A 24,282-nucleotide genomic window follows, 5' to 3' on the forward strand; every position below is an offset into this window, starting at 1 on the left:
CCCCCCCGCGTTTCCTCTGCCCGGGGGCTGTACAAGAGGGACGGGGGGGAGTTGAAAGTCACCCAGTCTTGGGAGGCTGGGACACAGCAGTGGGGGTCACATCGTGTCCCCCTGGTACAAGTCCGTTAAAAAGAACAAATGCCAGGAGAGGAAAAGGCGACTCACGGCCCTTCCCCTCCCCCCGCAGGCTCCGCCTCTCCACGCTGGTCCGGCCAACACACACACTTGCCGCCCATCCAGCTGCGGGAGCGCACGTGCCGGCCGGCCGGCGGGCGGGCGGGCGGGCGAGCGCGCGCATCTGGCGGGCGGGCGAGCGAAGCTTTGCGGTTCCTTTGGCGCAAGATCCCGCTCTCCCTCCCCAGCCAGGCTGCCGCCTGCTCCCCGGCGCCCCCTCCCCGCCCCTTCCCGGCCGCTCTTCTGGGGGCCGAGGGGGGGTGGCAGCTTCCAGCCGACGACAGTGGCGTGTCAGGCGCTGCGAGGCGCGCTGTGCAGGTGTCACTTCGCCTCTCCCCGCCGCCCGGTGCGCCTCGCTGGCTGCGGGCTGGGGTCTCTCCCTCTCCAGCTGGGGGCGGCCTGCGAGGGACGCCGCTGAGCCCGCCCGCTGCCCGCCCCGCGGCTTACCTGCTGCTCGGCGGCGCGTCCTGCGCGCTCCTCCGCCCAGCACCATGGACAGCGCCTTCCCCGCCAACTCCAGCGCCTGCGGCCCCTTCGCGCCCCCCTCCGCCGCCTGCCCGCCCCTGCCGCCGGGCGTCTGGGGCAACCTGTCCGGGCGCCCGGAGGAGCCCGGCTGGAACCAGTCCGACGCCTGCAGCGGCGCCAACAGCAGCCACGGGGCAGGCGGCGGCGGCCCGTGCCCGGCGAGCGGGGTCAGCCCCTCCATGATCACCGCCATCACCATCATGGCTCTCTACTCCGTCGTGTGCGTGGTGGGGCTCTTCGGAAACTTCTTGGTCATGTATGTCATCATCAGGTAAGGGGCTGGGCAGGGGGCCGAAGGAGGCTGCCCCGGGGCCGGGGTGGGGGAGGGGGGAGCACGGAGGGAGAGAGACCGAGGAGGCTATAAAGCACCAAACACTTTGTTCTTAGTCACTGTCCTCGGCACTGCCCGCAACCCGGGAGTAGCTACCTGGCGCCAGACAGTGCAATTGCTTGACCCCGGGGCTGGGAGAGGACAGGATGTCTTTGCCTTGATGAGGCGGGCTGGAAGGGGGGCGTTAATCACTCTTGAATTGGCTCGGCTGAAAGTAGGGTCCTGCTTGGAGATACTTTCCACACCAAGCTCCGTCTCTCCCGCTGCGGTTGTGCTGGCCACCTGGAGAGGGTCTGAGATGCTCGCAAATTGCCTCTTCCTGCTTCAGACGGGGGGGGGGGCGGATCTTTTAGACAGACCTCTCTGTGTTCTTCTTTCTGCTTTGTGGCTAATCGAGACGATATTAATGTATTGCTAAAATACCCTATGAGGGGGCATGACGCCTCTGCCAGGGGCAAAGGGGAAAAGTTGCACTCTAGGTCTGGTAGTGAGAGAAAAATATTTCACAAAGATCAGATCAGAGGAAGGCAACGGACCTTTCTGCCTGATGAAGGAAATTTCAGCAAGGCTCAGAGGTGAGCTAACTAAACGAATAATGTTAAATTAGAGAGAAAGAAATTAGCACAGTGTGTCACAGAGGCAAAAGTGACATCTATTTGTTTACGTGGCAATTTGTAATCTTCATGGCTGTGATTTATAATCTGGTAAATACTCTCTGAGAGTCCAAAACCAATGCTCTAAAATAAGTGGAGAGAAATGCATTTGCTCAGAACATTTGTGATGTGCTTTCACGCAGAACTCTAGCATACTAGCTAAAGAGACAGAAGGCTTTAAAACTATGATTCTTTAACACTACACACACTCGTGAATATTATAACACCTAACCTTTTTAACACACATAGCCCTTTCTTCCTGGGGTTCTGTAGTCTCCCCCTTGAAATTAAAGTCAAAATTCCCACTGACCTCTACTAAGGAAAGGATTGGGCCCATTAAAACTAATTACTGTTTTTCCGATGTTGTTGCAATCTTTCTTAGCTTTCTCACAGATAATCCCACTTCCAGATAAATATATTTACTAGTGGGACAACTGTTATTCAAAGGAGCCATTTAAGATTTAAAGGGGTTTTTTTTAAATAAGTTGCAGTTGCTTCATGAGTGAGCCTGCCACACTTGCAAATCAGATTTCTTAATACAAGGCAAGTAAGAGAGGAATGAAATTTGCTCATTACATTTGTCTAACATTTGGGAGAAATCAGATTACAATCACTTTCTCTGAGAAAACAGCACCATCTATTGAAAGCAATGATCGCAACAGATGGAATTGCTGTAGAGGAAATTGGGGTTTCATTTAGAATACGTATTCTCTTGAGAAACAACACCTTTCTTGCATTAATTTTAATGTAATTTTTAAAGGTTTTCATGATGTGATGAGAAGAGGAAATAGAAATAATTCTATATATTAAAGCAAGGTGATATGTTGTTTTCCTGAGTGGTCCTGAAGTTATAAACAGTTAGTATTTTAAATAAATAAAAATAATACGATGCCTTACCAAAGGCAAAACCAGATTAGTAGTTATTTTCTAAAATTGTTATGTTTTTCACTAATTTAATTTTGTTGTTTTAAAATAAATTTGTATTTTCCAGGGAATACAAACTGGAGGGAACTTTTTAATGTCTGATTCAACCTGGGACTAATTTGGCAGATTGGTGCAGCAGGGCACAATTAGCAAGAATGGCATGGAAACTAGTTGCTAGTGATGAGAGCCGTTTTGTAACTGAAAGAGCAGGATGGAGACAGTCCCACAGCATCTGCTTGCATTACAGCAGCAACCACAGAAACTTCACAGTGGTCATATTTCCCAATATTGAAAATCTTAACTGCAGAAATACAGGATTTGAGATATTGATGAGAGTAGAAATTTGTCTCACCCACAGTATATATTTAAGAGCAGAAATATCATGCTAGTGAATTTATGGTACACCAATTAATAAGACAACTTGGCCGACAGGGTTAATGGAAATGGAGATTCAGTAATATACATCAGTGGTTCTAAATGGAGTAGTCCTATCCCAGGACAAGGAGCTGTTGTTTCAAATAACCCTTTAGGAACTGAATTTTGAATTGAAATAGCTGGAAAGATTCTGTACCACTCTGTGATTTTATCCAATCAGCAAGACATGCCATTTCCTGGCAACTTTCCAGCTGTACAAATACTTCCAAATGGCATGATGACCGTAATTGTATGATGCATGTATTGAATGTATTCCACTGGGGAAAATCAGATGCATAATATAACAGAGTAAGGATGCTTGTAATCAAATAAGTATTGGTTTGGGGTTGTTTAGTTATGCTGACTGAACCTGTTAAATATCCAATAACTGATAGTACCATTTTAACAATCTTTGCTTTTATTATTATTTGTATTACAGCAGCATCAAGAAGCCTCGGTGTCCTAGACATGGTACATAGGCATTTTAAGGAACAGTCTCTTCCCCAAAGAGCTTACAATCTAAATAGACAAGACAAAGAGTGGGAGAAAGGAAGTATTATTACTTTCATTTTACAGATGGGGATATGAGGCACAAAGAGGTTAAGGGTGGGATCCATAAAGGTACTTAGGCACCTAAGTCCCAGTTTTAGGCACCAGTGAGATCCACCAAACTCCTACTTGGCTGCCACATAACCTTATAAGTGGCTACAGTCACTCAGCACGTATGCTTTTGCAGTAAACGTTCCCCAGGCGCCCATGTTCCTACCTGTGGACATGTGCACTGCTGCCTCATTCTAGGCATCTGGGTACCTATCTCCCACCTAAGCCCCAGAGTCATTTGCAAACCAGGGGAAGATACGTGTTTGGCTGCCTAAGTTGGGGTGGGAGGGCAGGATTTGATGCAATGAGCATTGCAATGAGCATTGCCTATCACATTGAGCTCCTCAGGTGAGTTCACACAAAACTGCAAGGGATGAAGGGGAAGAGGCCTCCCTTATAACCTTTAGCCCAGTGGTTAGGGTATGCAGGTGGAATATAAGAGACCCCTGGTTCAAGTCCACCCCTCTGCCTGATAAGTAAAAGGGATTTGAATAGGGATCTGCCACCTTTCACGTAAGTGCTTTAACCACTAAGCAGTAGAGTCATTCTAACTGTCTGTGACTCAATTAATATTCAGTTATTTAATTAAAATGGAACAACTTCAATTGGAGAGATTGAGAGAGATACGCACCAGAATATTCTATTTCTTCAATGGGAGTTAGGCACCTAAATACCTTTGAGGAACTGGGCCTGGGTACCTTGGAGGGTCAGGCCCAGCAAGAACAGTAATGACTTGATCTTCAGAGGTGTTGAGCTTCAATAACTCCGGCTCTTTTGGAAATGTAGTCGAAAGCACGTAGAGTTGCCCCATAGTTAAGGTGAAAGCTCCATTAGAAGTAGTCAAACATCTACCCCTAGCTCCTCCAAAAAGAAAAGGTCTTTCTGAAATTTTGCACACCACATTTCATCCCTGGGTACATTATCTTTCCAGGAAGTTTGATAACATTAAGAAAAGGGGTTTTAAAATTATGGTTTTGGGGCCTTGATCATGCAAGTCCTTGCATAATGTTCAGGTCTAACTGTAATCCTCCATACTACTACTCAAGCCACTTCTGCATCTGCTCCCTTACTCTCCTGAGCAAAAGGGGTCAAGTCAAAAAGTGAAAGACATAGGCTTAAATGTGAATCTCAGTTTGCAAATTAGGTGCTTTGCTTATCTGTTTGCTCTTTTCCTTGACAAAATTTTTGCCAATAGGGAGGAGTGACTTGGCAGCTATTCGGCAGCATTCTCATTGATGCAGGATCAGATTCTCCAGCACATCCTGACTCTCTCGTCACTTTACCTTGAATTTATATGTACACCATTCTTTACCTGCATCCTGTCAGATCAAGTCCTGTGTAGCCAACTCTAAGTTGTTTCTCAGTGATGATCAAGCAGCTCCTCTGCTGTGTTTCTGAGTGAACAATAGAACTCCATTTTATCATCCTCCATTGATTTCTTGACTATTTTGGTGCTATATTAGCTATTTTCTTTATGGATTCCATATAAATATTAATTCCAAAATGAATAGGATGCTGTAATGCTTTTCAAAAGACATGAAGGTGAATTATAATTTTCTTCTTAAATTAACATTTTCGTTGGCAAACATTGTTAGGCAACAACATATGTGACTTCTAGCTATTGAGTGGCACATAGATACAGTGTGCTATTAGTAACACAATGAATTCAGTTACCAAAGCAATCTATGGGCCCTGTCCTGCTCCCATTCAAGTCAGTGGGAGATTTGTCATGGATGTGCATGGGAGGAGGATTGCGTCTAAGGGTCAGATCTCCAAAGCTATTTAGGCACCTAACTTCCACTGATTTCAATGGGAGGTAACTGCCTAAATACCTTTGAGGATCTGAGACTTTAGCATGTCCAGTGTTAGAAAGATATAATACAAATGTAGTCAATTATCCTTGACACTACATGGATGTCTGGAAAAACGGAATATTTACCTCAGAGCTCAATCCTGCAAGGTACTGAACTCCTCCTGAGAGGAGCTTAGTGCCCACAACACCCAGTAAAGTCAATGGGAACTGAAGGCACAGCACACTTCTCAGGATTGAAGCCTTAACTGCATTTCTCATAAATTAAGACTGAAGTTCCCTTGGTGATGTGTTCTTAACAAGAAATGCCTTGTATCTTGACGGTAAATGATCTGCCTAGTACCACAAACTTGAAATTACAACATAAGAATGGCCATACTGGGTCAGACCACTGGTCCATCTCGCCCAGTATCCTGCCTTCTGACAGCGGCCAATGCCCGGTGTTTCAGAGGGAATGAACAGGAGCTGGCAATTTTCAAGTGATCCATCCCGTTGTCCGCTCCCAGCTTCTGGCAGACAGACGCTTAGGACACCCAGATGAAAAGAGTCTTTGCCAAATGATAGAAAACAAAATTCCTCCCTTCAGATTTCTGAGGACATTTTTTTTGTTTTACTAATGATTTAAAGGAAAGAGAAGCTACGATTAAGCCCACTGAAATCAATGGAAGTCTTTCAGTTGACTTCAGTGGGTTTTGGATCAGGCTCTGTATGAATAAAAAATAACATTACTTTTAGTTTTTATCATAAAATATGCTTTATATATTGTGGCAAATTGCTGGTACGATTATGATGGGTCCCACGCTTCCTCTGGGGGGGGGGTCAGGGTGCAGTTTCCTGCCCCAGAACTAGGGTATCTACTGTCCCACTAGTAACCCAGAGAAGGGGAGGGGAGGGGGCGGGACCCGGGCCCGCCCTCTACTCCGGGTCCCAGCCCAGAGGCCCTTGGGATAGTGGTAAACCACTTGAACTAGTGCTTCCTGCCCCTGAGTTACTTCCCTCTCCTGCTCTTCAGCTTGTGGGGCTTCCTGCCCTCTCTCTCTGCACAAGCCTGGTGTCTCTTTACCTAGGGTCTTAGTCTTCTAGCCAGCCACAGCACTTCTCCAAACTCTCCTCTGCTCCAACTCCTTCAAACTGCTCTCTGCTCCAACCGCTCCTGGTCTGATTGAAGCAGGGGGTTTTTATCATGTGACTGGCTTCAGGTGCTCTAATTGGCTTGAGGTGCTTTAATTAGTCTATAGCAAACTTTCTTCCCTCTACAGGGAATAAGGCTCCCTTCTAGTACTCTCCTGCTGCCCTCTGGCCATGCTGTATCACAATATTCAAACAATTGAAAATTTTATTTTGTTCTTTCAGTCAAGACATGGTGGTTAGAGCCCAATCTATTGCCAGGACATATTTCAGAGTCATCCCTTTGTGATCAGATGAAGAAGGAAGCAGCAGGCAACAGCAAGTCCAACCTGCACATAGCTGATCTCCGTGTGTTAGTTACAGCTAAAACAGGTCAATTTTTGTAAAAGAAAAGTGACGATTGAAAAATGGCCCTTTTTAAAACCAAACATTTCATACAAAACTCATAACTTTCTCTAAGAATTTTGCTTGCCATGGCATTTTTCACAGTTATCCCACTTTTTTATCAAAACTATTACCAACATTTTCCATGTGAAAGCTGGGAATTCTGATTCAGTGGTGAGTTGGCATCTAGCAATTTAAGTAGCCATGACCCCTCGATAGAATCATAGTATCATAGAATCATAGAATATCAGGGTTGGAAGGGACCTCAGGAGGTCATCTAGTCCAACCCCCTGCTCAAAAGCAGGACCAATCCCCAATTAAATCATCCCAGCCAGGGCTTTGTCAAGCCTGACCTTAAAAACTTCTAAGGAAGGAGATTCCACCACCTCCCTAGGCAACGCATTCCAATGTTTCACCACCCTCCTAGTGAAAAAGTTTTTCCTAATATCCAACCTAAACCTCCTCCACTGCAACTTGAGACCATTACTCCTTGTCCTGTCCTCTTCCACCACTGAGAATAGTCTAGAACCATCCTCTCTGGAATCACCTCTCAGGTAGTTGAAAGCAGCTATCAAATCCCCCCTCATTCTTCTCTTCTGCAGACTAAACAATCCCAGTTCCCTCAGCCTCTCTTCATAAGTCATGTGTTCCAGACCTCTAATCATTTTTGTTGCCCTTCGCTGGACTCTTTCCAATTTATCCACATCCTTCTTGTGGTGTGAGGCCCAAAACTGGACACAGTACTCCAGATGAGGCCTCACCAATGTTGAATAGAGGGGGACGATCACGTCCCTCGATCTGCTCGCTATGGCCCTACTTATACATCCCAAAATGCCATTGGCCTTCTTGGCAACAAGGGCACACTGCTGACTCATATCCAGCTTCTCGTCCACTGTCACCCCTAGGTCCTTTTCCGCAGAACTGCTGCCTAGCCATTCGGTCCCTACTCTGTAGCCATTCGGTCCCTAGTCTGTAATAGGATAGGTCATCCTGTGTTAGCATGGGGCAGGAGAAGAGGAGGAAGATGAGCCCTCAAGGATCAGAGGCAGGAGGCAGAAGACAGGCTGTTCAGGATTTTGATGAGGGGCAGTAAAGGAGGGAAATGGGCTTAGTGGGATAGTGAGGGGCCGTGGTGTAGAAGGAAGAGCCCTCGGAGCTCATGATGGGAGGCAGAGAGAAGGTCTAGGGCCAAATTAAGCCTATCCAGGGCAGTAAGCACACCACACTATTAGAAATTGACCTAATGCTATGGCACCCCTTTTGTAGCAACCAAGATCATCTCTCTTATCTGAAGAGGTAGGGTGGCAGCACTGGGGTCCCTCCAGTACTTAGCTCGGTAATTGAGGTGCATCTCCTTGGGTGAGTTGGTTGGACACACTGCACTCGTCTGCTCCTGCCACCCATACAGTGCTTTGCTGGATTGGTGTTGGTAGGGTGCCTCAAAGCAGGGATCTGGAAGTTAACACCTCATTGATATGCATTGTGAGGTTCATCCCTCTCAGAGTATAATTTCAGGGTCTCTGCAAACTCAGACTAATGTCTCTGCATCAGCTGCACTGCAGGTGCCATTTTCAAACTTTTCTTCACAACCAAGAAGACTAGAAACTTTTTTTTTTAACTGAAAGACAAGTTTCTCATGTAATCACAGGACTCCTAAATCTGGAGCCAAAGTGCCTATGCCTTAATCCAGACTCAGAGTGGGGTACAGAAGGGATTGAAAATGTTGATGCTGATGTGTATTTTTTATAGGAAGGGTTTTAGAAGGGGACTCAATGATTCTTTTTCTTGTGTTATGTGTCAATATTGTGAGGGTAATTTTTTCTTTGCTTATTTTGTGGAAAATAATGCTGCTGATTTCTTCAGATTCTTTCTGCTTTTGACATGTGGTATGTGTGTTTTTCTTTCCTAATGGCAACAGGGGGTTTATCATGCTTGGTTTTCTTAATTGCTTTTTTGAGTGGTGAAACAGTGTTTTTGGGAGTGTTTGTTGTTTGGAATGCTGTACATTAGAATCCCATTAACTTATTAATGACTAAGAGACCCACTACTGAATTATTGAAATTGTCAAAAGGCCTGATCCAAAGCCCAGAGAAATCAATGGAACTCTTTCAGTTGATGTCAGTGGGTTTTGGATCAGGCCCGGTAGGAGAACACTGTGAAAAAGCAAAGGTGATGTATCACAAAATATGTTTTATATATTCAAATACTTAAACTTATTGTTATTAATTACTGGATAATGTTCCAGGATACACTACTATAGTAGAATTTGTAAAATGAATTAATTCTGGGCAGTATGTGACCTCACTGTAATTGTATTTGATAATAGGCATTTGCAGAGTAACGGAAAGAAACTGCATTTTTGTGCAAATTATAGAGTGTGGATTAGCAAATTCTACTGTGGGTTTTTTTGGTTTTGTATGTTTTGTGCTTGTTTCTGCAGTGCGAAAGCCCTGGTCTAATAAATGTGTTATCAACAACGGAATTCTGTCAGAAATCTATTTGGACAACCTACTTCATGAAATCATACCTAACAATCGCTCCAAGTGCAAAGCACTAAAACCAAATCCCACTGTGAATGTTTTGGGGGAGGGGGTTGCAATAGTGCTGCACTTTTAACTTTCTTCAAGTGGGATAAAAACTATGTGCAGTGTCTGGGACACTAACATCCCTTTTTCTATTTATGGTATTATTATTTGTAGGGCTGTCAATCGCAGTTAAGTCAAGTGATTAACTCAAAACAAATTAATTAAATTTTTAAAATTAATTGCAATTAATTGCAGTTTTAATTACACTGTTAATAATAGAATACCAATTTACATTTATTATAAATATTTTGGATGTTTTTCTATATTTTCAAATCTATTGATTTCAATTATATCACAAGTACAAAGTGTACACTACTCACTTTATATAATTTTATTACAGATATTTGCCCGGTAAAAAGCTAAACAAAAGTAATAGTATTTATCAGTTCACCTCATACAAGTACTTTAGTGCAATCTCTTTGTCGTGCATGTACAACTTACAAATTTAGAATTTTTTTTTACATAACTGCACTCAAAAACAAACAATGTAAAACTTTAGAGCCTACAAGTCCACTCAGTCCTACTTCTTGTTCAGCCAATTGCTAAGACAAACAAGTTTGTTTACATTTACAGGAGATAATGCTGCCCACTTCTTATTTACAATGTCACCTGAAAGTGAGAACAGGCACTCATATTGCACTGTTGTAGTTGGCATTACAAGGTATTTACATGCCAGATATGCTAAACATTCATATGCCCTTTCATGCTTTGACTTGTAGATTGCACTATTATTTATCTTTTTAAAGTGCAAATATTTGTAATAAAAATAATAATGTAAAGTGAGCACTCTACACTTTGTTTTCTGCATTGTAATTGAAATCAATATGTTTGAAAATGTAGAAAAACATCCAAAATATTTATAATACATTTAAATTGTTATTCTATTGTTGTTTAACAGTGCGATTAAAACTGCGATTAAGCGTGATTAATTTTTTTAATGGTTTGACAGCCTGAATTATTTGTTAGTTTTAGTAGTCGTACCAGGGTACTGACTTTCTTAAGCTTTTCCTTTAAGACTATACTAGTATTTTATGAGAGCTGTCTGGAGGACAATTCTGGTTTGTGGCAGCTTTCAAAATTTTTGATCCACACTAGCACAAAACCAAAACCTTTTGAATGTTTTTATGAAAAATAGAATTGTGTTGAAATGTCTGTTTTCAGATTGAAACATGAGGTTTTCTGGTCAGGAAGGTGTTTTGAGTCCATGGCTCGCTGGATACTTCAGACCACAGAGAGCAACTCTCATGTTCTATAGCTTGCTGGGTAGAGCACTGGCTGGGCTGTGGGAGATCCTGCTTCAAGTTCCTTGACTCTGCTGTGAATCAAGGACTTGAACCTGGGACTCTCTCAAGTCAGTGCAAATCAGTGATCAGAAGGCTATAGAGTATGAGAAAGTCTCTCTCTCATGTGTTTCAGCTTTGACACTTTGTCAAAAATATTTCTTCCAACTCTAATTTTTACTTGCTCACTGTCTTGAAGCTGCACAAGAATGGAGTGCTGCAGACATCCTGTACTGTTGGCACTACAATTGTGCAGGGATAGCATGCCAGTGCTGCTGATTTGGTATGAATTACCCTTTGTTTCATACCAATTTATACCTTTTCATTCCTTTGTGTGCTTTGCACAAGGGAATGGGGTGACTGGGCCCAAGAAAGGTAGTTTTGGACTGAATTTTGATATAGATAGGAGGTCAGTGAAGGTGACGGAGGATGCTGTGCGTGTGATGGAAGAAGACTCAACAACTCTTTCTCTGACAAGATTTAAAGCTTTAGTCATTATTCACAGGGAAGAATAGGGGCCAAAACTGACAGATAGCAAGGGATTACGAATTAAGGCATTCTAAGACTTTGTCAACACTAGCATTTCTGTTGGCAAAACTTTTGTCAGTCAGGGGTGTGAAAAAACATACGTTTCACTGACAAAAGTGCAGGTGTGGACAAAGTCTCTTGCTGACATAGCTACTGCCACTCACTGGGGGTGGATTAATTATGCTCTTCCACCAGCATAGAGTGGCTACGGATCTTACAGGGGCACGGTATATAGTGTAGCCATAGCTTAAGATGGGAACTGTTTGGACCAGGCATAGGTTGAATAACCAGACAAAAATTATTGTAAAGGAAATTTTATCAATATTCATGGGCTGGTTGGAAATATTTTAGATCCAAATTTTTCTTTTTTTTTACTTTGTATACACATTGAGGAGTAAGAGGCGGGTATATCATGGTCTGTACCACACATTCTTACTTTTGTATTATTATTCTCCCTGGCCTCTGACTTACCCCTCCTAAGTTTGTCATTAACTCTGTTTGTAACCCTTCTTTATTTAGATCCAGACACACGTGTTTACATTATCCCCAAGGTATTCAAAATAAGCAAGGTCAGTACAATGTAAGCCCTTAGATTGTAAACTCTTTGGGTCACGGATCATGACATTTCTATGTTCTTAGAGAAACCGAGCACACTTAGGAGGTTAGATAAATGGTAAATAGCAATTAATGTAGAACACATTTTCAGTATTTGTGGGTTGGGTGGAGGGTGATTTTTGTTTCTATCAAAAATAGGCTAACTGAGAAGAAAATAGTGCATGTTTTGAGAATTCAAACCATCACAGTTCCTGAGTAACAGTTAGCCCAGTGATGATATGAAAAATGCACCCGTTATATGTTGCATTAAAGTCCATATGGCTAGCATTATTACTATGAAGTTATTGAACAGTTATGAGAAAATACCACCTGGTATTTCATGTTAAATAACCTGAACACAATTGTAGCTATCAGTCTATCAATCCATATATTTTATATTTACAGAAAGACAAGTGTCTGTGTTTGCATACCATCCTGTGGTTGAAATTTAGCCTGTGTAATCTCTACAGCTTGGTAAATCTTTGACTATCAGGCCATTTTCCCCCTAGAGATCAAGGGAACCAAATTGACGAAAAGCATTTATACCTTTGTATTTATTTTATTAGGACTTGAACAAAGGATGAACATGACTCAAATGCTCTTTTCTCTGCCTTTATTCAGCCTCGTTAACAAAATCTATATTAACATTTTTTAATCACATTTAGGATAAATTGGGTGCCTCGGGGGATTGGTAATGGTCCACATAAGCTATCGTCTTATTTAAGTCTAGTTCAGACTGCCACTGATCAAAAGTTGTTGTTACCATTTAGAGGTCAATCCTGTGAGGTTATCTAATACCTCTGCTACACCCCTGGATGATTTGGTGCAACGCACGTTACGATATCATACCTTAAAGGAAATACTGGGTGGAGAGAATGTTGCGTCTCATAAAAGGAGTGTTACACAAATTACCACACCATGCAACACACGAACTCCAGGAAGAACTGTGCTTCTGAGGAATGTCCCTGAAGAACAATGCCTCCCAGACCACCCCCAGGGCAATACATCTGTGCCCCATATCTTACTTTGGGCTGTGCGAATTAGCTTTATTTAGCTTTCTCATTAGATGCAACTGTGTAAAAATCCTGCAACTTCATGTTAATGATAACAATTGTGGTCAGATAACACTGACAGGATGAGATCAACATTTATCATCTAAAGTTATTTGTCTTGCAAATATCATACTAAGTGATTTAAGGCATTTGTAATCACTTCACATACAACTCAGAGTGATGAGTTTGCCGATTTTCCTTAAAAGCTAAGAACCAAATTATATCCATGAAGCTGCATGCACATCTGATGACCAGTTTTGACCCATATATTACAAAGCCAAAGTCACTCCACTTTGCTACATGTTGTTCTCAACTAATAAATTAGAGTTATTATTGAGCCAAATTCTGCTCTTACCTCCGCTAATGGAAATTTGTAGTAAATCAATTTGTTCCAGAAGGATTACTCAGAATTTACCCTGTTAAGCCTAAGGACAGGATTTAGCCCAGGACGCATGAAGTAATTAGCTGTTAAATGCAGAATGATTCTATTTTTATGGACCATGATTCATATGGAAATTTCCTTCTGAGTTCAAACCAATAATTCATCTAGTCCAGTGTGCTGTCTGATCATGACTGTGTCAATCAGGGTCCACACAGCACAGGGGGAGAACAGGTTTACTTCCACCCCCAAATTGAGCAGTTAAACCAACTGATTGCATACTGTATTATTGTACTACAAAAGAGTAAGGCCTTTTATGAAAGCTTGTGATGTTCTGAACTTGATGGTGATTCTGAGATATGTATTATATATTGTGATTATGAATCTGTAGAAAACTACTCCTAACCAGTACAGCTTCAGCTATACCTCACAGCAGGGAGGGGCACCTCCCAAGCCAGTTGTTTACAGGAAACCAGCTTCAACAACTACCCATCCCTTGTCCAGCCCAGGAAAAGTCAATGGTGGACCATTATAATTAATGGGAAGACATTGAGACATCAAGTTCAGCTATCAAGATCAGAATTTTTTTAAAATTCTTGGCAAATTGACAAGTCAGAAAAACTGAATTGTTTTAGGGCAAACAAAAGGGTTCTTTTAGACAAAAGGGAAGCATTTTGTTTTGATCCATGTTTGATTGGTGTTTAAAATATTATTAAATAATTTTTAATTAAAAAATTTCCTAGCAGCCATGACGCATTGCTTATATGCACACAGGTCCTGTGGAGTATTCCTGCAAATGTTGTATTTGTTATTATGGGTGCAACCACTGATTTTTCTCAAAAATACGTTTCACTGGAAGCATGGGGGAGGGAGGGAAGGTGAGTAGTTGAAGTATGTATTAGCAACATTCATCTTTTCTCAGTGGTGTATTACACAGCTCGTATGGGAGCAACAGTTACTACTGGAGACCCACCTTGTGTCATACTACCTAGTCATAATGGGACTGAGTTAAAGGTGGTTTGACAGTCTTACCTCCTTTGACTGCAGGGAAGTTCAACAGTCTAAACACTTTTGACTGCAGGGAAGTTTCACCCATTTACACTAGAGTTGATAGGGCTCCAAATGTTCTTACTGTTTATTAGTTTGTGTATCAGAGCATTCACTTTACAGTAATTTCTTTTTAAAATGAAATTGCTCTTCATTGCAAGTCTGGGAAAAGAGGAGGATTAAGACAATAAGAATTTTTTTGCACTGAAACATAAAAAAACAAAGAATTTTTTTCCCCTGGCGGTTCTCTCGCTTTTAGAGATGTATTGTAATAAAGAAACACCACATTATCAGATTGTTTTTATTTAGTGCAGGCTCCTGCTAGGGCTATTTCCATACATATATGTGCAATAAAAAAGAGGAAATAAAATCATGAGATAAAAACAGTGATAAAATAATTACATTATATAAGCTTTGCAGCAATGGCACATGCTAGCTAAAATAAATTCCTTATTCTCTGACTGCTAGTCTTTGCAGTCAAAGCAGAAAATGTTGCCTCAGCTGGCAGATAAGATTTCCTCTCTGAATGGAGACAAACTGCCATTCTTTGAGAAGAAAAACGCTTTTTGTTCCATCTGGGGGAGGACTAATATCAGTAAATAATGCATAATAAGTCATGGACAAAATGTGAGAGGTCCCTCCATTGGGAGCAAGTGATGGGAGGTAGGGGGAGAGGAGCCATTAAAAAAAAGCAACTAGTGAATTAATGACAGGTTTCAGAGTAACAGCCGTGTTAGTCTGTATTCGCAAAAAGAAAAGGAGTACTTGTGGCACCTTAGAGACTAACCAATTTAGTTGAGCATAAGCTTTCATGAGCTACAGCTCACTTCATCGGATGCATACTGTAGAAACTGCAGAAGACATTATATACACAGAGAACATGAAACAATACCTCCTCCCACCCCACTCTCCTGCTGGTAATAGCTTATCTAAAGTGATCACTCTCCTTACAATGTGTATGATAATCAAGTTGGGCCATTTCCAGCACAAATCCAGGTTTTCTCACCACCCCCCCCCCCACACACACAAACTCACTCTCCTGCTGGTAATAGCCCATCCAAAGTGACCACTCTCTTTACAATGTGTATGATAATCAAGGTGGGCCATTTCCAGCACAAATCCAGGTTTTCTCACACCCCCCCACTTTTTTTTCCAAAAACCACACACACAAACTCACTCTCCTGCTGGTAATAGCTTATCCAAAGTGACCACTCTCCTTACAATGTGTATGAAAATCAAGGTGGCACAAGTACTCCTTTTCTTTTAGTGAATTAATGGGCAGCTTGAGCCCAAGGCCAAACATATTAAAACAATTAGTTAAAAACCTGAATGAGTCAGACACCCCCAGTGAGACATGCAAATGGGTGTCACATCATTCCCTACAAGAGCTGTGGCAGGTGCTAAAAATCAACTGGAACCAACAATTACCTCAGCTTTCATGCCCTCCTTTCCAGAAGCTGGGTTGCTGCTGAAGCTGCTAATTGGCCCTGAATGCGTGAGAAAGGGCAGTGAACACACAGGCTTCTCCAAAGTAAATTTTAGTCTTTTGAAGCTACTTCCTTCTCCTATCCTGCAGGTGTTCTTTGAATTCAGGGTGGGGGTTAGCATTGCTCTTGTCTCCTAGAGATGCTTCTCCTCCTCTCATTGCACCCTCTAGTATGGGAGGAGAGTAGCTCGGAGGGCAGAGACTTGGAGGAAGAAAGAAAATTTAGGGGAAGAGACACCTTGGGGAAGGGGAATAGAGTCCAGGGGAAAGAATGAGGTGAAGAAAGGACATTGTGGGGAGGGGAATCCACAGAATAAAAGACCAAAGTAATGGGAGGGAGGAGTTGGGTGAACAAAGACTGGTCTAAACTAACCTAACCAGTTGACCTCCACCAATATAGGCAGGGCTTTGGAGCGGAGCCCGCGGAGCAGCTCCGGAGCAGTGGAGCTACAGGTTTTTGCCTGGGGCTGGAGCGGAGCCGGAGCACAGCTCCAAAGCCCTGAATATAGGAGCTATGCTTTGGTCCAGTACATTCTACATTCAGATCTACTGTATATCTTTTCAAATGCCTCTGCAGAAATTCCTTTGGGAAGCTGCACATCATCTAGCAGTTATGTAAGGAGAGAAGGGGGTTGCCTCCAACAGTAAAGCCAGAAATTGGATTATTTGGTGGCACTACTTCATTCCATGCTGAGCACAGCAAGAACTATAACTGTTCAGCGTGATCTCAGTTCTGGTATACCCTCCCAACACTCGGCTGCACGTATGTCTTGGCAACTCTTTCCTCTCTGTGATGCTCCCTGGCTCATGACTGAATTACAGAGCAGGTAGTGGAAAACAAATAAGTTCCATATTTCCAAAGAAGGCATTTGGACTGTATTATACATATTGTGTAGTTATCTAAAAATCAGTGCGGTTTTCCTGGCCTCCATACAGCATTTATCACTTTTGTAAGTATTAAGTAGAAACCAACTATTGTCCCTGCATTTACACGTGCTTCCTAGATTATGGTTAGCAAATTTAAAAGCTAGACACAAAACAGAGGTCTTGACAGCTTGGCCTGGATCATAAGGATTGCATGGTCCATTTTGTTAGAACAGCAGTTTGGCTCAACATCCTATTCAAAATGTGTCTTTCTCCTAACCGATGCGGTCCAGCAAATTGCCTCCTTCCATCCCAGAAGTGGCTGCATATCTATTAAACTTTTGCAGAACAAACATTTAAATCTCCCTTTTGAAATTTGTCCTGACTCTCTCTTCCCCCCCATTCACCACCGCCACACTTCTTTGGATTCCTCTAATTAAATAATCATAGTCCCTAAAACCCAGAGGTACATTCTTCTCTCTCTCACACACACACACACGCCATTTTTGAACTCTTATAATTAGACACATAGCTAGTTAACCCCCTTCCTCATCATCATCTAACTGGGTTGGGTCAGGATAAGTTGATGAAACCGCTCAGGTCTCTCAGCTACGTCCATTTTCAGCTTTTGTCAAAATGCTATTTCAACCAGCTCTTCCCAACTCCCCAGCTGTGTTCTGTACATGCCCCTGGTGAGACAGGGAAGCAGTCCTGGCAGTAAGGGGTATGGCAGGAGCTGGTGAGTCAGGCAGGGAGCATGAGGGGTACAAGTTTTAGGGAGGCAGGGGCTGGGTTTAGCTGGAGTGGAGAAGCCTGTGTGCAGAGGCAATGTCTGTGTGAGAGGCCCAGAGCGAGGAAGCCCAGTGTCTCTTTGCCACTATAGTGGTATTTGAAGGGCTCGCCCTGGTACTTCTGCCTCACTTCCTCAGAGCCCAAAAGCAACAGTGCTATACAAAGCCCATCAAGCACCAATGCAGAGACACTGAGCTCCTTCTAAACTGCTGCTTCAGCATGCCAATACACCCAGGCAGCCATGACATGGAAAGCCCATGTCACTCCCTTTCCTTGGCACAGAGACTCTGTTTCTCCTCACATCCCAGGCCTTACCTGACTTTACCCTCACCCACTTGAGTGTGCATTTTTAGAGTTCAAACTTTCATTTTCAATAGGCTCTTAATGACACTAGTTCCTGCCGGGGGGAGGGGGGGGCAGCAGAACGGACAGATGCTTGTAAAAATATTTCTGAACAGTATTTGTGCTGGGCCCAGTGAGAACTGAAATTATTTGTTATTCAATGACTCACTATGGACCATGCGGAACTGGGCCCTGAGCCCACGATAGGCCACAAATACTGTGCTTATTGTATGGTTTGGGGACCTGTAGCACATATCCTCATACAGTCAGGTACAAAACTAAGTTGCTGGACAAGACTGGCCTGGAGAAGTGTCTATTTCCTAATCCAGCTCTTTAACAGTATAACACAGAGCACTGCTGCTGCCACGCCATTGTGCTGCAAGGTTTGCTGTACGTATCAATATAAAAAGCATGTGCTAACTAACGCTCATCTAATACCTCTGAACAGAACGATTCCTTGCAGTTCCTTTCAGTAAGCAAAGGAACAGCAACTTCAGTAAGTTGTACAACTTGTGTTAAAGTGCCATGAACTAACAATGGTAAAAGCCCCAAAAGAAAACATGTTGTTGCTAATTATTGCTTTATTAGGGGGGATACATTATCTAGGCATGTATACAAGATTAATCAGAGCAGCCATGAAAATAAATGCTAATTTAAATTAGTTCAGCTTGGTGTATTTCATGCATTTTAATCTTCTGAAGCCCATTCAAGGAGACCTCAACTGCATAAACTAGTTTAATGCATGCATCCATCTGAACGTAATAAGTCCTCATTTGTTTTAACACGTCATTTGTGCACAGAGGGTGTTAGTTTGGGGAGATAATTTAATGTCCCCGAGCACAGCAGAGAGAGATTTGTAGGAACCGTGTCCATTATTTGTATACGGGTCTTTCCTGCACATTTCCTAATGGCTGGTTTGCCTGCCCCCTTATTTCAATGAGCACAACAGCAGCCTAACAGTTTCATAAGAACCTTCTTCCTGAAAAGAAACTCCCAAAATGACATCATAGCCAATTTCTTCACTGAAGCACTACAGCAGTGCAGCTGCAGCATTTAAGTGTAGAAAAGCCCTTTTATGTGGTGTGGCATGTTGTTGTCCCAGCATGCCCCGTCATGGCCAGATGTGGCATTGCAGCAGTGCTACCTCAATTTCCACCCCCCCCCCATCCTTTGAGGTACCATGGCTGTAGAAGTGCCTTGGCCCTCAGCCAAACCCCTTTGTAGAGCTGCACCCCTGACAGCCTTTGCCTTCCTTTGCCAAAGTCCAACAAAAAATAAACAGAAAACCAAACCTTCAGCTCAGTTGGGCTCAGCAAGCCACCTCTTCCTCACAAGTAGCTTTAATCTGCTACAGTTTGTCCCTATCCCAAGCCTCAAGCTCCTGTTCCCTCAACAACCCTACTGTTCAGGGGCTGGCACACTCCTCCCCTCACTCAGGGATTCATGGAGACTACAGTTTCATAGATTCATAGATATTAAGGTCAGAAGGGACCATTATGATCATCTAGTCTGACCTCCTGCCAATGCAGGCCATAGAATCTCACCCACCCACTCCTGCAATAAACCTCTCACCTATGTCTGAGCTATTGAAGTCCTCAAATCATGGTTTAAAGACTTCAAGGTGCAGAGAATCCTCCAGCAAGTGACCGGTGCCGCATGCTGCAGAGGAAGGGGACAAACCCCCATGGCCTCTTCCAATCTGCCCTGGAGGAAAATTCCTTCCCGACCCCAAATATGGTCATCAGCTGAACCCTGAGCATGTGGGCAAAACCCTTGTCTCCAGCTCATCTTTGGAGTAGCTTGTTTGCTCTCCTTCCTCCATTTCAGCCTTCTTTCAGGCTGCTTGCAAGAGAGAGAGCGCACACAAGCACATACATACATACACAAGTGAGTACACATGCACACTTCCCACTTTCATTCCTGTGAGTCTTCTTCCTTCAGCTGGGTTCACCCACCTCTTTATGGCAACAAGCTCTATTTTCCCCCATCTGAGATTTATTTCCAGTTAGGCCTGGCCCACCCTCTGGCGCAAACAGGCTGGTTAACTGGCTCTCAGGCCCATATTAACCCTTTCCCTCCAGCAAACCATCACCTACCAGCCAATTTTTTCTCCCTCCTCCCTATCTGTTGTTTTGATAGCTCTGGCTTTTTCTGAATCTCTCCTACATGGAATCTCCCCCAACAGTTTCAGTATCTCTTAGGATCACAGCAGCTTCTTCTAAGTACCTCTCCACAGGAAAGAAGTCTCCACAGGGTACTCTGAGAACCTCGCACAGAACCTACGTCTCTCTCTGATCACCTTGATGTTTGTTGAGTAACCTATGTACTAACCCTTCTGTCCTGGCAGTGTGGGGAGTAGCAGTAGAATGAGCAGCCTGGGTACTTTATTGTTGCAGAATTCATTCTGTGCTTTGGTTTATAATTTAGATACATAACTATGTATCATAATTTCCCCAAAAAAGCAAAATGAGTATGATACCAACCGCTTGCTGTTTTAGTTTTAAACTATGAGAAAACTATAAAAAAAACAAAAACATTAAATGTAGGTTGCTTATGGCTGTACATACACAGTGCTATAAAATGAGAAAATTAGGAGATGAGTAGCTGCTTCAGATATTCTGCTAGATCAGAAGTTTTAAACAAAGTTCTTGAAACCATGTTCAGGTTGTACAAATCTGCCTTCACTAGTTAATGGTGGCCACCAATTCCTTACAACCAGCAGCTATTCAGTAAAACTCCTAAACAGAGCAAGGCAAGAGAAAGAAACACAGAATATCTTCCTTTACACCTTTTACGTCTTTCCCCAGAGGGCCTCCTAAAAAGATCTTTAGTAATTTGTTTCTTTTACAAATCAGTCCTTAAAATGAAAGACATTTTCTGTTTGGTAAGGCACTTTATATGTTATTTTGTGGGACCACAAAGGAGTTTAATTTAAAAAAAGATCATCTGATCCACTGAGAACAGGACAACCAATGTGCTTAGCAACCTAGGAAGCAATCAGAATTCCCGAGCAGAATGGCCTGAAACTTACTTTGTGAGAGAAAGTTTCATTTTACCACTGCAAATCTTTTAAACTCAACGACCTCATGCAGTATCAAATGGCTTAGGGAATACTACACTGTAGGATGTTCACAAAGGTTAATGAAACAAAAGGGGAAGTTAATGCACCACTCAGAGCAATATTAAGGGTCTATCTATGCTACAAGCACTACAGGAGCACAGTTGTAGCACTGCAGCGATGCCGCTGGAGAGTTATAGCATAGACACTTGCTACAGCAACAGAAGGGGTTTTACCGTCCCTGTAAATCTACCCACTAGAGAGACTGGAGCTAGGTGGAAGAAGAATCCTTCTGTCCATCGACCTAGCTGTGTCTACGGGATTAGGTCAGCCTACTTATGTCATATAGGGCACAACATTTGTTGCAGCCTTAAGCAACGTAGCTAGGTGAACCTACATTTGAGGTGCAGGCCAGGCCTAACTCAAATTAAGATTTAAATTAACAACAACAACAAAAACCTACTTGTTCAGCTGTGATTGAAAGGTACTTGGTAGATTTAAAACTAACTGATTGATTTTTAAAGCTGGTTACTAAGTGTACACTTCTAAAGAGTTAGTTCTTATATTAACAGCAGCTCTTTTCTCATTCAATTTTTCCTAATTATGTAAGTCACTCAGACCAATATACCAGGTCAGGATATGAGATCGTCTTACATTTTCCACTGTTGTAACATAATTATAGTAAATTTGTTATGTAATATTGTAAGTTTTAAATATAACTTTCCTAAAATTAGTAGCAAGCCAAAAACTTTTAAAATAAAATTGGATTTTTAGACATATTGGACATTTCTCTTTGTTTACTTCTTCACCAAGAATCTGAACCATTGCAATGCCACAATATATATGATTTAGGTCTCCACTTTTATATACTGCAATTCCAATACTTAGTAGATACAGCAGTTCTTTTCATCTAGTGTAGTGCCCAGTGGATACTAAAAATATTTGTTGAATCAGTTTTTGTCTCAATTCTGCTTCAGCCATAATGGTTCTTCTGCAAATTTTCTCCTAGATTGCATTGTCACTTATTAGAGCAATACTTCATTTTGTTTTACAAACATTCATGGAGGTGTGTAAAAATATTTCATTTGAAGCCTGTGCATTAGACAGTTTCTTGATTAAATAAAATTAATTATAAAATGTGTCTCTGATAATCTCAAAGCCAATACTGTTGTTTCACAGTTGCTTCCTACAGGTAAGTCACTGGTATTGATTTTATTGATTAATACTGATAGCTGTGTTCATTCACCCACTTTGCTGATTTTTCTAGGTACACCAAAATGAAGACTGCCACCAATATATATATTTTCAACCTTGCCCTGGCAGATGCCCTAGCAACAAGTACTCTGCCATTCCAGAGTGTGAATTACTTGATGGGAACATGGCCATTTGGTACAATCCTTTGTAAGATCGTTATATCCATAGACTACTACAATATGTTCACAAGTATCTTTACACTCTGCACCATGAGTGTGGATCGCTACATAGCTGTTTGCCACCCAGTCAAGGCTCTTGATTTTCGCACTCCCAGAAATGCCAAAATTGTCAATGTCTGCAACTGGATTCTTTCTTCAACCATAGGTCTGCCAGTTATGTTCATGGCAACCACAAAATACAGGCACGGTGAGTCTGACTTTCATAACTGGGGTTGAGTTAAACTGAATGTTTAAATGCTCACTTAAAACCATAAGGTCCCCAGACTTATGGTTTTAAGTCTTATCCTCCACATCTACTCTGCCCCTCCAAAAAACAAAAATCTATATTTACAAAATATACACCAAGTACTGCAGATGAACACATATGTAGATGAAGCCTGTCACGTCATGAAATGTACACAAACTATAGTTGACAAGTAAGGAACATACTTTCAAGAGCTTTTGTTTCTTAAAATATGCTTCCAGTTTTCATGTAAAAAAAATTATTATTGACCTATTAAGAGCCTCATCCAAAGCCCAAGGAAATCAGTGGAAAGACACTCATTGACCTAGGATCTGATCCTGAGCCAACTGAAGCTAGTAACAAAGTTCCCATTGATTTCAAAGGAAAGAGCCTTAATGCACCGGATCAAGCCTTAACTATCAAAAAGTGTGCAGGGCACCACTAGTACAAACCAAAGCATTTACAGTCTAATCCTGCAAACAGATTTCCCCACACTGACTTTATTGGAACTCCTCATGGGGTTCAGGAGTCTCAGATAGCCAATCAAGTTCCAAGTAAAAATATGACCCGGGGAGGGGGGTAGGACAGCGGAAGGATGATAGAAAGAATAGGATTACAGAGACAAGAGCATGAGTTAGCTTAGTGATACTGCACACAATCTGAAGATATGGTTTAAGAACGTAAGGATGGCCCTACTGTGTCAGACCAAAGACCAGTATCCTGTCCTCTGACAGTGGCCAGTGCCAGGTGCCCCAGAGGGAATGAACAGAACAGGTAATCATCAAGTGATCCATCCCCTGTCACTCATTCCCAGCTTCTGGCAAACAGAGGCTAGGAATACCATTCCTGCCCATCCTGGCTAATAGCCATTGATGGACCTATCCTCCATGAACTTATCTATTTCTTTTTTGAACTCTGTTATGGTCTTGTCCTTCACAATATCCTCTGGTAAGGAGTTCCACAGGTTGACTGTAAAGAAATACCTCCTTTTATTTGTTTTAAACTTGCTGCCTATTAATTTCATTTGGTGACCCTAGTTCTTGTACTATGAGAAGTAGTAAATAACACTTCCTTATCTACTTTCTCTACAGCAACCATGATTTTACAGACCTCAAACTTATCTCCCCTTAGCCATCTCTTTTCCAAGCTGAAAAGTCCCAGTCTTATTAATCTCTCCTCATACGGAAACTGTAAGGTGTTATGTTAACTTGCATTACGGTAATAGCTGTGTGCACAACTTGTTTGTGTATATTATATATGGAAGGCATTGTATGTCACTTCCCCTCTTTAAATATTTGAGAACTTTGGCTTAGATCACTAAAGAGCTTTGTTCTCGTTGTATGTATGTGTGTGCACACACACACATACACATACATATATTAGATGCACAGAAATGCTGTAAATAAAGTTCTCCTATGACATATAAAGCACCTACAATGCAACTCAGATTTTGCCTATTCTGCCTTTATAAAAATATTCCTTTTTTATTACAGAACTTATTTTTGTAATCAAGCACACTCACCTAGTGATTTACATTCACCATAATATAAAACATTACATTTCCCTCATATGCCAGAATATAATAGCATATTAGCATTTCAGAATTTCTTTTTAACGAGCACATTAACAGGAAATATTACCCAGAATAACACCAGAGCCATGTAGAAAACTCATCT

The 24,282-nt window shown here is 42.2% G+C and overlaps 1 protein-coding gene across 2 annotated transcripts in view; it reads left to right on the forward strand.

The window, feature by feature from the left end:
* Positions 1-434: 434 nt before the first annotated feature.
* The window catches only part of OPRM1 (opioid receptor mu 1), a 32,511-nt gene continuing 8,663 nt past the window's right edge, over positions 435-24,282 (forward strand). The window contains exons 1-2 of one of the 2 annotated variants that reach the window (XM_073335232.1): positions 435-970; positions 22,218-22,570. In XM_073335232.1, the coding sequence (XP_073191333.1) occupies positions 666-970; positions 22,218-22,570 (658 nt within the window). In that variant the 5' untranslated portion in view covers positions 435-665. The remainder of the gene's footprint in view (positions 971-22,217; positions 22,571-24,282) is intronic. The other variant, XM_073335233.1, reaches the window with a different exon arrangement.

This window comes from Lepidochelys kempii, chromosome 3 (genome assembly GCF_965140265.1).
Source record: "Lepidochelys kempii isolate rLepKem1 chromosome 3, rLepKem1.hap2, whole genome shotgun sequence".
Classification (NCBI taxonomy): domain Eukaryota; kingdom Metazoa; phylum Chordata; order Testudines; family Cheloniidae; genus Lepidochelys; species Lepidochelys kempii.